At 43.6% G+C, this 13,683-nt stretch overlaps 1 protein-coding gene across 1 annotated transcript; it reads right to left on the bottom strand.

Moving 5' to 3' along the window:
- Positions 1-743: 743 nt before the first annotated feature.
- On the bottom strand, positions 744-13,492 carry LOC311426513 (asparagine--tRNA ligase, cytoplasmic-like). Its single transcript, XM_084502878.1, has 15 exons — positions 13,413-13,492; positions 11,877-11,959; positions 11,594-11,659; positions 11,400-11,492; positions 10,879-10,968; positions 10,089-10,167; positions 8,861-8,931; positions 8,512-8,598; positions 6,201-6,422; positions 5,602-5,801; positions 5,021-5,156; positions 3,895-4,008; positions 3,338-3,469; positions 2,636-2,767; positions 744-2,067 (listed from the first exon to the last, which is right to left on the bottom strand). The coding sequence occupies exons 1-15, from the start codon at positions 13,453-13,455 to the stop codon at positions 1,936-1,938; spliced, it is 1,680 nt and encodes a 559-aa protein (XP_084359004.1). The 5' UTR covers positions 13,456-13,492; the 3' UTR covers positions 744-1,935.
- Between the last annotated feature and the right edge of the window lie 191 nt (positions 13,493-13,683).

The following is a 13,683-nucleotide window of genomic DNA, read 5'->3' as shown; positions in this document are numbered from 1 at the left end:
TTCCCTTCTTCCTCTAGCTTACATACGTAACACATTGCAACAAATACCCCAAATCACAAGAAACTTATGGTTGACAACGCCTTTACAGCTACTTCAGAGAATAATTTAATTGCTAAGTTCAGACAAAGAACAAAGACACAAATAACAAGAATAGGGCAAATGTGAGAAGCAGCTCTTAAAATCTGTTGTCATTTTCTGTCAGAAAAAGACTAGCCCATGAAAAGACTGGGAAAGTCAGTGAAAGCTGTGAATTCGAAGAGGTGTGGATAAGAAAAACCATCCTAGCACCGCTCATTTCTTAGAGTACCTTTCATTCATCCTCTTCAAAGAGCACACTTACAAACCCGGCCCCACTTTGGCAAGCCCAGGATGAGCACCGTCAGATGCCTCAGCGACCACAGCAAGCAGAAGTCCAAGCCCACTCCCACTGGAGGTGCTGCCTCTGCAGCTAGTTATCCAGCACCACCTCTCATTTATTCTCAGGATAATACTTCTACTGGGTATCCCAGAAAGTCTATCCAAACTATGAAAAAAACACACATGGCTTCTTCAAGCTGAATACCTATTAAAGTCTTCTTTTTTTTAAGAACATGTGCCCACCGCACTTGAAGATTTACTTTTCCTGCTTTTCCCCGTTATTGTCTCTACCAGGACAGAATATATTAAGCAAGTAAGCTATAAAGGCCAAGTGAAGGTAAAGAAACAGACATCACAGGTCAAGAACTACTGTCCTGCACACCAACTTGCGTTGACATAATTTATTGGTTGCCGATTTAGACCAGCTTGTATATTTAACATGCAAGATGAAGGAAAAAGCCTTTTATTACAAAAATATGGATATCGCACAGCTCAACATGAATGGCAAATCCAAATAATGTCTCGGTGCAAGTAGCCAGTAATGCACCTACAGATTTTCATCTTCCTAGTAAACAGGCTCACATTTATGGCTAAAAAGGATGCAGATGATTCAACACATTAAATACTTACTTAATTCTATTTGATAACCTGAATACAGCCAGAAAGTCTGCTAAGATGCAGCAGGACAAGAGTACACCAAGCTAGCAAGGAAACTGTTCTACCGTGAAAACATCCTTCAGCACGAAGTGGGAAAGCACTGCTCGAATTACAGTTCAAGAGAGGACAGTAATTCAGTCAGCACACAATGCTGAAACCCAATTATACTTCAAAGTTACAGATTCTTTGGGTCTTCGGTTAGTCATTTCTTGTTTGAAATAGATGGAATAACCTTCGTTTCAAAGGCACCACAAACACTCCAGTGTCTCTAAGCACATCCTCTCCTACTGTAATTCAGCTTATGCTGGGAGTTCATGGTCCCACTGTAGCACTCAATCCATGGGCATCAGGAAAAAGTATCAAAGCATACCCCACAATCAGTCTTACCATTTTTAGTTAATAGAATTAATAGTAAATAATTTGGGAGAAAAAATCTTTCAGTAGAATTTAGTGCTTGATACTACATAGCTTACAACTGAATAAACTCAAACAGAACTTCCATTAAAAGCAGTAAGCTTAAAAAAAAAGCACAGCACAATTATTCTCCATCTTTATATTTTGTTGAGCTATTTAGAGACATTTCTTCATACCACTCTCAGCGGTCAGGATTTGGGAATTTAAAAAGCTTGAACCGATTTCTTCAAAAGAAACCACAAGAGAAAAAAAATCTAAAACACCAGCTTAGGATTTTTGTTTTATGTTGACATGAGAGCATAAATGCACCTAACATTATTTTTATAAGGCTTCTTCCAGTTAATCAGTAGCGTTTTCCTTAAAAAATGGTTTTCTCACACACCAAATTAATGAATATATGAACAACAGCTTGCAGTAAGTCTTGTTCTCAGACGGGCCATAGTAGAGTGTATCATTCTTTTCCAAGCATCAGTTGCTTGATTTCCTAGGAGTTTATCACAAGGATGGCTATGGTTTGCAGCGCTGGACAAAGCGTGGATAGAGACAGACATCTCTGATATGATGCCTATTCAGAATCCAGGTCAGGAACCGCTCTAATCCCAAACCATATCCACCGTGAGGACAGGTACCATATTTTCTCTGTGAAATTAAAATCACAGAAGATATTAACCATTCATTTGTTAAGACAAAAACAAAACAAAACCACGTTCTGAACGAATGAGGAGGAATACGGACTATGCTCTCCTCAGAGAAGGTATTTGTGTTTTGTTCCCTGGGGCAACGTAAGGACTAGAAGAGAAAAATGGAAGCTGAAAGATGAGGTCGTAATGACTTATTTATTTTTTCCTCTCCAACCTCATCCTTTTCTCTTCTCCTTACAGAGCTAGCTATTCCAGTCTGGAAAGACCAACCCATCTTTATCTGACAAGGGCTTCACAAAGGTAGCACACTATGGCAGGCATTACAAGAGGAATATACCTGCACAGACCACTTTAATGAAGGTGATCTGGTATGGGCAGCATGCACTGCAGCAAACAAAAGCAATTTAACAGAATGGAAACTATTATCCGTTGCATTTTGCCAGTGATTAAATGACCATATACTTTTGGTCATGGAAAATGTATGCAATTTAGACTGCATCATCTCAGAAGCAGTTTAAGAGAATTCAAATGTCTGACAAGCAGCACACTGAATCTGTTTTACATACCTGATCGGTGTACCAGTAATACGGCGTGGGGTCAATGCCCTCTCTCTTATAGCCTTCCAGTAGCTCCTCACTGTCCCAAATACGCATGGAGCCTCCAACAATTTCACCGACATTAGGCATCAACACATCAACCTACAACACACAACATGAGATCAAACTGTTACAGTTAAGCTGCCCTCAAAAGATGAAGCCCAACCTTATAATATGTTTTACCACATATTTTTAACTCTCCATGACACAAGGAGGGAAGGCAATATATGGTTTATACATGGAAGTTTTAGATATGGAAGAAACCAGCTGACTAGGATCTCTGACTTAGTCTTTAACACTCTTGGTGACGCTGAACTGTTAAACCACAAAAACAGTAGCATTCCTAACAACCAGCACTCTTCCTGGCTGCTAGACAGCTGGTTTTTAAATAATACAGCCTCCAAAATTCACAGAAATATTGTCATTAGACTAGCACTAACCAGAGGTCAATGAAAAGCATGTTCACTGTGATCTAGTGACATTTTTTAAGCACTTCAGTGTTGCTTCGTTTGCTTTTACAGTATCAACAAGTGATGCCAAGAAAGGCCCCAGACAAATTCTGGTATGAATTCTCCAAGGTTCTCCTACAGTACTCATTCATTTTATGCTCATTCACAGAGACACTCGCACTCTATTTAGAAGGCTGTAACACGATGTAAAACACCAACTTACAGATTCAGTAAGACGGGAATCGTCATGACAGCGCTGCATATAGAAAGACTTTATCTCTGCAGGAAATCGGCACAGCAAGATTGGCTCATTAATGGAGTCTGTCATCAGTCTCTCAGGAGCTTCAGGAATATCCTAGGGGTAAAGAGAGCTCTATTAATATTTAAAACCAAGAACACTCCAAAACCTCAAGACCCACAACACATCAGGCAAGACACAAAGACACTTTCAGACCACACATATCCAAGCATTCATCCTGACGTATCTACATTTTTAAAACAAACATCTTAGAAGAAGAAATTATGTTTATATTCAAAAAAATACAGGTCAGAAAAAAACCTGTTTAACAGTCTACACGACATTTCACACAGGAAACTAGGCAAACCTTAAACCTGAAGCAAACTTTCCAAACAACTAACACACACTGAAGAGCTTCATTTCCTCTTCCCCAAAATAGGATCATGGTCCAAACGCATTGTTCTTTAAGGGACTCTCAAACCCTTAGTGGAGGACTGTGGCATTTTGGTTTTAATTTCTAAGGAGACTCAGAAAAGACTTACTTCCCCAAACTCGTAATAAGTACCATCTTCCTTCTTCACGTCATGTTCTTTTAACCACTCAATTGCTTCAGCGTAGTTCATTCTTCGGAAAGGACGTTTGGGAGGCTTGAAGCCCTGTAAATAAGAGTAGACATCAAAATGCTTAGAAGGGTATCATTTTTAAAGATTTATTTTTCCAGTTGATCAGCAAGTCCACTTCCACACTCAGCACGTACATGTTACCCTTTGCAGGTAGCGTATCAACTATTACTTAAAAAGTTCAGAAGTACTGAAAAGCTGGAGCCCAGCAAAACCATCTTCCAAGTTCCGTGCAGTTCACAGAACAGATGCTGAAAACGACAGCAGAAGAGAAGAGAGGAAGCATTTTCCTTTCCTGTATGAATTCACTACACACGTAGGTGCTTCAGACTGAAGTTTGCAGACATTCCACACACAGTGCCACAAAAGAACATTTTTGCTTCTTTGTGCATTAGACTGCTGCAGAATTTGCCTTTGTGACAAGTCCACAGGGCAGGTTGTGCTTCTGTTGCTTTCGACCTCCTGCCCATCTCAGTTCAAACTGAAAATGGAACCTTCCCGTACTCATCAGGAAAACAGGTCAAAATAACAGGGATGAGAGGGTCTATACGTGCTCTGAGAGAAAAGCTAGTGAAGGCGATAAGATGCCTTTGAGACTACTGACTTTCTATGCAAAGGCAGCAGGAGACAAAGGGTCTCTAGCAAAGGAAGACAGCTTTATAGAGCTGCGCCTTTCAGCACAGGGAATAAAACGCCAGGGTTGTCTCATTGCTCCCTTAGGCTCTATCTGCAAGTACCAGCTGATCAATTTTATGAGCTCTAGGATAGAGGTTTTTATTCTACGGGTACAGCACATCTTACGATAAATCCCAGCACGCTGCTGGCTCCTAGACTTTACTAGCAGATAACTTCTTCCTCTGCAGCCCCCCAGCTCCTGGAAGAATCATTACCAGCCTCACAGCATTTTCACTCTTTGATGTCATTTAATATTCTTACTTAAGTAAGCAGAGCTCATTGCCATGCCCTGTCTTTCCCAGGTGAACATGGTCATCAGGAAAGGTAAAGATCAGACCTTGTCTGCCCAAGACTGCCCCACAACGCTGCTTACCGGGTTGAGCTCAAACAGTAAGCTTGATGCAGGTGATGCCAAGACTCTGTCAACTACATCACACACCAAGTTCTCCAGACGGTCCAACAAATCCTCAAAAGTTATAAAGGGACATTCAGCTTCAATATGAGTGTACCTGAAAAAACAGGTCACGACGTTACAAAACCACACAACAAATCTATAGCTATGAAAAAAATTCTCTTAAGAAAAAACATGAAACCCACTTTTGTCCTGTTTTTCAACTCTCCCACTTCTACACTGCAAAGGAAATAAAGTTCTTAAAATAAAATTAAAAAAAAGGAAGGAAAACAGCAGTATGAAGTGTATATTCTAAAAACAAAAAGCTTCCTAAAACCGTATCAGCTCTGTTTTGCACAAATCTCCCTTCACTGAACATCAAATATGACCAGCTGGACGTTCCCTGATACAAGGAGTTACCTCCAAGTACACCTGTGACCAGCTGTTCCACAGCAGCATTATGCTGCCTTCTCACTGTATATTGTCATCCAACCACCAGCTACTCCCCTTGTTTTAAGAATTCCCTTCTACACAAACAATAGAGAAGTATACTCTCTCCGTACTCTGCCAAGTGTCTGCGTGTCCTGGATTGCTCAGCTCTGTATGACTGAGCAACACAGAAAACATCTCCTAATGCTGGAATGCAGGTCTCCAGATAGAGCTGGGACGATTGTGTTAGATATGCCTCTTCTCCAAAATAATCCAGCTTGAATAGGGTTGAACCTCCTTCCACCTGCGTCTGGACTAAAGTTGGCGGTGTGACCTGTTAAAGAACAGGAGAGCCATTACTTGAGTGAAGAATTAAGGACAACGATGACAACGTGTTATAGCAGTGATGTAACGCACATTCTTCCAGAAAACCACCTACAAAACTTTCCTACCAATGGCTGCAAGAACTTCTTCCTGATATCCTTCAGCGCCCCGAAAGGAGGTACGCAGGCTGTTTGTGAATCATGCTGTAACGCTTACCTCAGAAATGTCTACACAACTTTGAGATCTATGCCCACGAAAGCGATCACATAATAGTTTCCTACGAAACAGATTTTTTTTCCCCCAACATTTCAAGTCAATCAGAAAGTCTGTACAGGTTTTCCTGGAAAAAGATAGCCTTGAAGTAAGAAAATTAAAGTAGTCATTTAACAACAAGGGCAAATATACTTACTTCATAATATCCATTGGCAAAGAAGTGATCCCTGAAGGCCTGTACTACCATGGAGCGCACCTTGAAGATTTTGGACATATTCTCGCCTCGAATCATCATGTGCCTGTTGTTAAGCTGCACGTCGACCTCCGAATCCTCATTGAGGAGATTGTCAGCCCCTCCTGCTGGGGCCAGACCTATAAGCTCCCAGTAATCACAGTTCAGCTCGTGGCCTCCTGGAGCCTGCCAATTTAAAAGGGAAACAAAACTTTCAGAAGTCTGCTTTTCACTCCCTGGATGTCCCCATCTGGCACTGTGGCAGAGATGTCAGACTAGTTTAAACAAAAGATACTAAAATCCTTCTAATTGCAGTATTATCAGTAACTGCCTTGTAACCCAGTGACACCACCCTTGAAAATGCCATTTTTCGCACCAGAAGTCTGTCAGACTCGATGTGAATGGGACTGAGTACTATTGTCAAATAATTAGAGGCTTCCAGATGTGTTCTGTTGAAACGTAACATACCAGAGACAGTTGGGTTTATTCAGCTGGAAGAACAGAAAGCTGAACAGAAGGAAACTACTTGCCACTTTCAGTGATTTCATGGGCGGTTACAGAAGAAATGGAACAAAAGGACAAATGTCTTACATTGTAGGAAAAAGAGACTTCAGTTGGCTATAAGAAAAATTCTGCACAAAGGTCACAAAGAGAGAAGGGTCCTCGCTGACTGTGTAATCTCTTTGGTGATGTTCATAAACACACTTGGGCAAGACTGCAGTGTGACATTCAATGGATTTTGTTCTTCCTACTGTTTGGGCCACATTCCCCTTCCATGCTGGTGGCTAACTTCCAAAAGTCACTTCGGTTATGCCAGAGGAAGAGCTAGCTCACTGCAGGTATTTGCGAGCTCATCTGTTAGGGATGTCTGAGCCACCTTTCCAGCCGGCAGCATTTCACCACGACATGAAAACAGCAGGTTCGTGCTGGCCAGGTCCCCTCTGCTACCTGCTGCGACAAGCAAGCTGAGGTGCCAGGGCTCCATCCTGGCTGCCTGCACTGCCGGCCTCACCAGCTCCCCCGTGTGGGTCACAGCAGGCTTCGGTCCTGCTTTTTCTATTCACAGCACTTTCACGGTATAATTGCCGATTTACAAAGTCTAGTTAACAGATTTTATGATGATTTCGTGCACTAAAAGCATTCCATTGCTGCGATGTGACACCAAACTGAAGTGTTTTCAGTGTACAAAATATTCTGAGCAGTCACATACAAATGAGTAATTTAGTTACCAAATTGCATGAAAGCTGTTTAAAAGAAGCGTTTGATCCCTGTTTACCTGGGCTTGTTTTTAGACTTCACAGTAGTAGAGGCTGTGAAGAAAAGGAAAAGATACTAACTGCTGATAGGCAAACACACGGGGCAATGGACTCGTGTTTCACTGAGCTTGGCTCTGTAACCGTTGGAATATCTCTTGGGGATAGGACCCGAGTAACAGGGAAAACTAGAACCATTGAGCTTATCCAAGTTCCGTTAGCAAAACACGCTGGTAATGGCCAACAGAGCACTGCTTAAAAGCTAACTGAATTCTCTACAAAGCTCCACAAAAGGTTAACACTTTGACCTTATTTTACACCCTGCTGGCAGCCACAGTGAGGGAACTACTTTGCGCAGGTATTGTCTACCACATCTCAGAAACGTTGTTTGAAGCAATTTAACATCACTTCAAATTGTGATTTTGTTCAGATATATTTCTTCTCTTGTCTTCCTGGAGTCAGCGCACTCAATACGCCAGGCAATAGAGCGCTGATCCATAGAGAGAACCAGTTCTCACTGCATAGTCAATGACAATTATGAATATCTACCTAAAGAAAGGGGTAAACTGGGAAGCTTCTTTGCTGTCCTCAGTCTGAACCCTTTTTATGGGCCATGCCTTACGCATAGCTACTTAACATGGCATTAGCTCTAACTCTATACTCGATCCATCTTCCAAACAGCAACATTTATTAATTACCCCTCATTAACTACCCCTGTTAAGGAAAATAAAACTATTTATTTAATATAGTTTTCCACTGTTATATTCTAGGAAGTATCGATGTGACGTATCAGGGGAAAATTGTTTCAGGCAGACGTTAAATGAGAAGAGCCATACAGTTCCCATGGCACACAACAAAATGTGGGTGACAGCAGCAACCTTGGGGTGTTTGTTCTTTTTCCTAAAACAAATTACCCCGAAATCATTCAATAATTATTTCCACTTCTGCTTTTCCTCTCATCAGGAAAGTGATAAACTGTTGAAAAAGAGGACCAAAACACACAGCACTACCCAGCTCCCTACCTGCTTGCCTTCAGGAACAAGGTTCAGCACACCATACACTGCAACACTGCTCTCTGTGGAGAGAATTAGCCCGTTGTAACACTGACACTACAGAGAAAAAAAGAAAGAGACATAGTTATGGTAATTTTTAATTTTTGGTTTTCCTATCTACATCTCCTATTGGAGACACAGATGAGATAATGAGCTCTCACGTTGATAAAGAACTCTAGCATCAGGAGACAGAATTTAACCAAAATACAACATAATCAGTACATTTAGGGGAACTTCCTATTGTTTACATAAAAGACAGACGAAGCATGAACACCTCATTTATTTAATGAGGGAACAGAACTAAATCATCACAACTTACCAGATCATCTGAAAGGACACACTGAAGAAAACCTGTGCCATCTCTCAAAACAATGAACATGAGATTTTTTCCTGGTAGGAAAGAGAAGAAAAAAAAAATACAGACTCAGATGTGTTCACCTGATCCATCTGAACAGACCCATCCGCAAGAAACACTACCCCCTGACATGCAGACTATTAACGAAGGACCATGATCACATCTTTCCATTAAAGAAAAAAAAAAAAAGCAACGATGTTCCAAGAAAACACTGAAGCATTAGCTCGATCATAAAAACATCAAGAGCACTGCTTGCTCCGAGCTCAGCACAGCTGGGACTGCACTGCCACGCCGTGACCTCAGGCAGGCTCTGGTCCAGGGGGGCCACAGACCCCCTGTATGCCTGATGTGGATAAAGTGACATCGCCTCCACCCACATCTCCACAAGGCATCTGATTAAAACATTGATTTTCCATAAAATGCTCACGATATCCTGATCCATAACTGCTCGGTCAAGTCCTCCAGTGACAATCTGAACAAGTGCTCTCTGTGAGGTCAGACTCAGCTTTGCCATGCGCTTCCAGAGTTGTTTGGCAGAAGAACACAGAAAGCAGCCTGTGGATTTCAGGCTTCGTACTAGAAGTTTTGCTTAAGTCTGTCACTCCCCAGCGTATGCCACCTTGCGAACCAGAGTTCAAGAAGTGTTTGGACAACTCATTCAGACACATTACCTATTGTGTTTTTTTTTATTATTTTTTTTTGGGTGGTCCTTTGGGGACCCGGGAGTTGGACTCGATGATCCGTGGGGGTCCCTTCCAACTCAGATATTCTAACTAGAATACCACTTAGTTTGAAAGCAAGTATTACTTGTTCAACTGCTAAAAGAAGTTATGTTACTTTACGATACTTTAAAGAAAATTCTCGCTCACTGATTTCACTACGAGCAGATGCTAGCTAGCTCCTCAGTCTCTAGGATTAGTGTAAGAAATAAGTCGTTTGAAGAAATTCTATAGGACTGGCCTCTAAATCAAACATCTCAGAAGTTTTTGACTAAGTAATGTCTACACCCTCATACATTGTACAGAATTTGTTAGTGTTGTGCTGATCAGTGTGACACACCAAATCTAAGTGATGAACTAAAAATTTCAGACTAGATGCTGTCTGATTCATTAAATGTCCAAATGCTGATGGCTGCTCGGTTTGTTCCATCTCCCTGCATAAGTTCGATAAGCTTTAAGTGCCTGTGGCTTACCTTGCCTACGTAACCTGTGAATCCAGCCAAAAATCTTTACTCTCTTGCCTCTATAAGCCTCCAGAGCACAGATCTTTACCTGTAAAGCAGAGAATAAAATCAATCAAAAATAGAAATGTAACTCACCATTTAGATGTTTTCCACACAATTACTTTGAGCACAAGTGCATATGACATGCTTCAGGCAGCTAAACACTAACAGCGTGTGCTGGTTTGAAAGTGACAAGGATTTAAACCCAGCTGGGCCTGGCTGCCCCTTTCACAAAGGGGAACCACAAGAGCACCTTGCTCTGATCAGATCCATTTTCTGCACTCTACATAGAAACTGTCCAAAAAACCCCACCACACAGCAGCACACATCTGCCTACTAAGTTAAGGACTGCAGGACCAGATCCAGCAGGACTCTACAAACAGCCACATAAGAACTGCTATGTGTGTGCCAGTGACTTAAATTATGTCCTCTGACCAGCAGGGTCTCTTCATCCTCCACCACGACAATAACCAACCAAAGCAAAGCTCACAAACATTTCCAGATGGTTTCCATATGGTATCTGCCAGCGAACTCTGACAGAGAAAAGCCTGATGCATGAACTGAGGAGGTTTAGATACCCACTGAGTGCATTAATATATAGATTTTGGTCTTTCTCGGGTATACAGATAACCAGAAAAACAAAAGTACATGCAGTGACAGCAACTGGACAGTCGCCTTCAACAGCTGTCAGAACCACAATGCAGAGACACAGCCTTTGTGCAGACAACATGCTGCAAACCAGGCACTGGATCCTACTCACACATTTTGGCTCTGGAAGACTGGGATCATTCTTGATAACAACTTTCTTAGCTTCCTCCAGGTTCTTCTCTCTTCTCAAGAGATCTTCTGCCTGGTTTAGGGGAAAAAAAATAAGTATTAAGTAACTGTGGCCAGGCTTTGTAAGTCTTACTCTTTATAATTACTGGGGACTATAATGTACACTTATAGACAGACGTCATAAAAAGCCTTGTTGTTACCCTGCTGGGGCTTGGCCTGCCCTGATTTAAGACCAGGATGAGAAACAATGCACAGAAGCATTTCTCATTTTTCCCCAAAGTCTGAAGGCAATAGATTACCATCATCCACCCTCACACAGTTTCAGTCATTGCTTGCCCTAATCTAAGCAAAGATAAGCTGTAAATAATGAACGTAAAACATATAACACAGATGAAGAATAAACTAAAGGTTTATGGGGTGTGGGAAACAACACCAGCACTCCTTAATATTTTTGGAAAAGAAACGAGGAATGCTTCCTCCAGCTTGGCACCGTCCACAACCTACCTCTTTCTTCTCCTTAGCCTCATTCTTCATTTGTTCCCTGTGCCACAGTTTTTTGACATTTTTCATCTGTGACTTTGAAATAATGGCCCATCTCTAAACCAAACCAAGGAGAGAGCAGAAGACAGAAGATTACATTTGTGTCCCTTTGCAAAAAAGAGTATTAAAATAATTCCTGTTGGAAGGTGTTACAGCACCTCATTTTCCTTTTGTGAATCCACGTAAATAGTAGGAAACGGTTCCTTTCCTGCTGTCATCAAAGCCTGAAAAGCAAGGAGGGAAAAAAAAAACAAAACAGAATCAACAACACCGCAGGTGAATGAAAGTAATCCTGCTAAAGTGACTGAGCAGGCAGTCTACTTCTGACATTTTGGTCAGAGCTGCAACAACAGCTATAAAATTTACATTTAGAAAAATACAGCCAATCGCCTGACCTAAAGCAGTTCACACGCTTCAGATCAGCAGGTTCTCTGCACTTACCTTTAGGACAGTTTTGAATGGTTTCTTCTGTGTCCCATCGCCGGTGGAATCACTGCCCTCTCGTTCGGACACATACAGCTCCTCTGTAAGACACAGCAAATACAGGCAATTACTCAAAAAAAAGTATCAACAGTGGAAATACACGGGAAGAAACTGTACACACGCAAAAGATATAAAATCTTCATGGTTATCAGCAGTGATAAACCTTCAGAAACAATCACTTGGTTGCAAGTGAAGTAAGAGGCAGTCAATATTTTCTGTGTTAAAAATCATTCCACGCAAAAAACACATTATGTTGAGGCCTTAAGGGCTCCCAAAGTACCAAACCCTTGCAAGTCCCCAGCTGAGGAGCCAAGAAGGAAGCAGCCTTCTTCGGACATAACTTCTAGGCAAGCAGGCAGATAATAAGCTGGGAAAAGTCAGACAAGTCAAGCCGGCATTTAGCTCACACATAGCCAAGAAATGAGTCACAAATTAAAAAGAACAGAAGACACTTCTCTTTTCTTTTTTTTTTTTTTTTTTTTGCTGCCTGAACTGACGCACAGGCCAGGGGACAAGACCTGCCTGGCCCAGAGCCTTCCACGACAGCCACTGCCCCTACCAGGTGCTCCCACTCCACGCCCTGACTGATAAAACGTGAACCTTCTTCTGTAATGCAGTTTGGTTTCGATCTCCAAGGATCAGGGCACACTGAACTTGCGTCTGACTGCTCGGCCATTACAGAACCCCTGCTTCCTGCATCAGCATTCCCATCCTGTGCTCAGAGCACCCCTCTGCCTTCTCCTCCCCTCCCACCTCAGCAGGCGGGCAGGGGGAGCCGCCAGGGCTGCAGGCTGGGCCCCGCATGTAAATACAAACACACAGCTACATGCCTGTGTGTGCATAACCATGCAGGTATGAACTGGCGTGTAACCACCCACACGCACATCCATACGTGCACACGCACACACACGCTCCATTCCTCCTCGCTACCCTCGCACAACCGAGCCAGAAACGCAGCAGAACTGACACTGGCAGCGCTCTCCTTAGGGAATTCTCATTCTCTTGGAGGAAAAAGCGGCGCCTCGCTGCTGCTCTGTGCTTCTTACTCAGGTCGTGCGGAACAACCTCGCGTCCTGCGGAGGACCGAGGTGCCCGTTAAGGGCAGGCAGCACACAGACAGACAGACAGACACACAGACAGACAGACAGACACAGACACAGACAGACACACAGACAGACAGACAGACACACAGACACACAGACACACAAACACACAGACACAGACAGACACACAGACAGACAGACAGACACAGACAGACAGACAAACACCACAGGGCCCCTCCCGCGCTCTCCCCGCTGCCCCCCGGCCACCCCCGGCCCGGCCTCAGGGCCCGGATCCGTCCCGCGAGGCCCCGGCGGGGCGCGGCCGCCGCCATCTCCTGCCCGCGGCGAGGGCCGAGCGGCCACCCGGGGCCACCCGGGGCCGGCCCTGCCCGCCCCGCTCCGCTCCCCGGGTCCTCAGGGGCCGCAGCGCCCGCCCGGCCCCGCGCCTCACCCAGCGCCAGCGCCGCCGTCCTGCCCAGCACCTCCCCCGCCATGGCCGCGCTGCCGCAGCGCTCCGGAAGCGGCCGCCCCGCGCTTCCGCCGCCTTGCATCAGCCGCCGCGCCCCGCCCCGGCCCGGCGCGGCCCTGCGGTCACTGTGACAGAAGCCGAAAACTTTCCTACATTTATTTTCATTGAGTTTTTGCATTGCGCATTCTGGTGAACAAGGGCTGCGTGCCGTGATTTCTACTGTAAAACCAGTTCAGCAATCAGAGCACGAGTG

This window comes from Aythya ferina (genome assembly GCF_964211825.1).
Source record: "Aythya ferina genome assembly, chromosome: W".
NCBI lineage: Eukaryota > Metazoa > Chordata > Aves > Anseriformes > Anatidae > Aythya > Aythya ferina.
This window is presented reverse-complemented; position numbering and strand designations above follow the sequence as displayed.

Coding starts and splice junctions, on each gene's coding strand:
- LOC311426513 (XM_084502878.1), bottom strand. CDS start 13,455: ATGGCGGGGGAGGTGCTGGGCAGGACGGCGGCGCTGGCGCTGG. Junction 6,423..8,511: donor TTGTTCCTGAAGGCAAGCAG/GTAGGGAGCTGG, acceptor TTAAATTGGCAG/GCTCCAGGAGGCCACGAGCT. Junction 3,470..3,894: donor CTTATTACGAGTTTGGGGAA/GTAAGTCTTTTC, acceptor CTTTACCCCTAG/GATATTCCTGAAGCTCCTGA.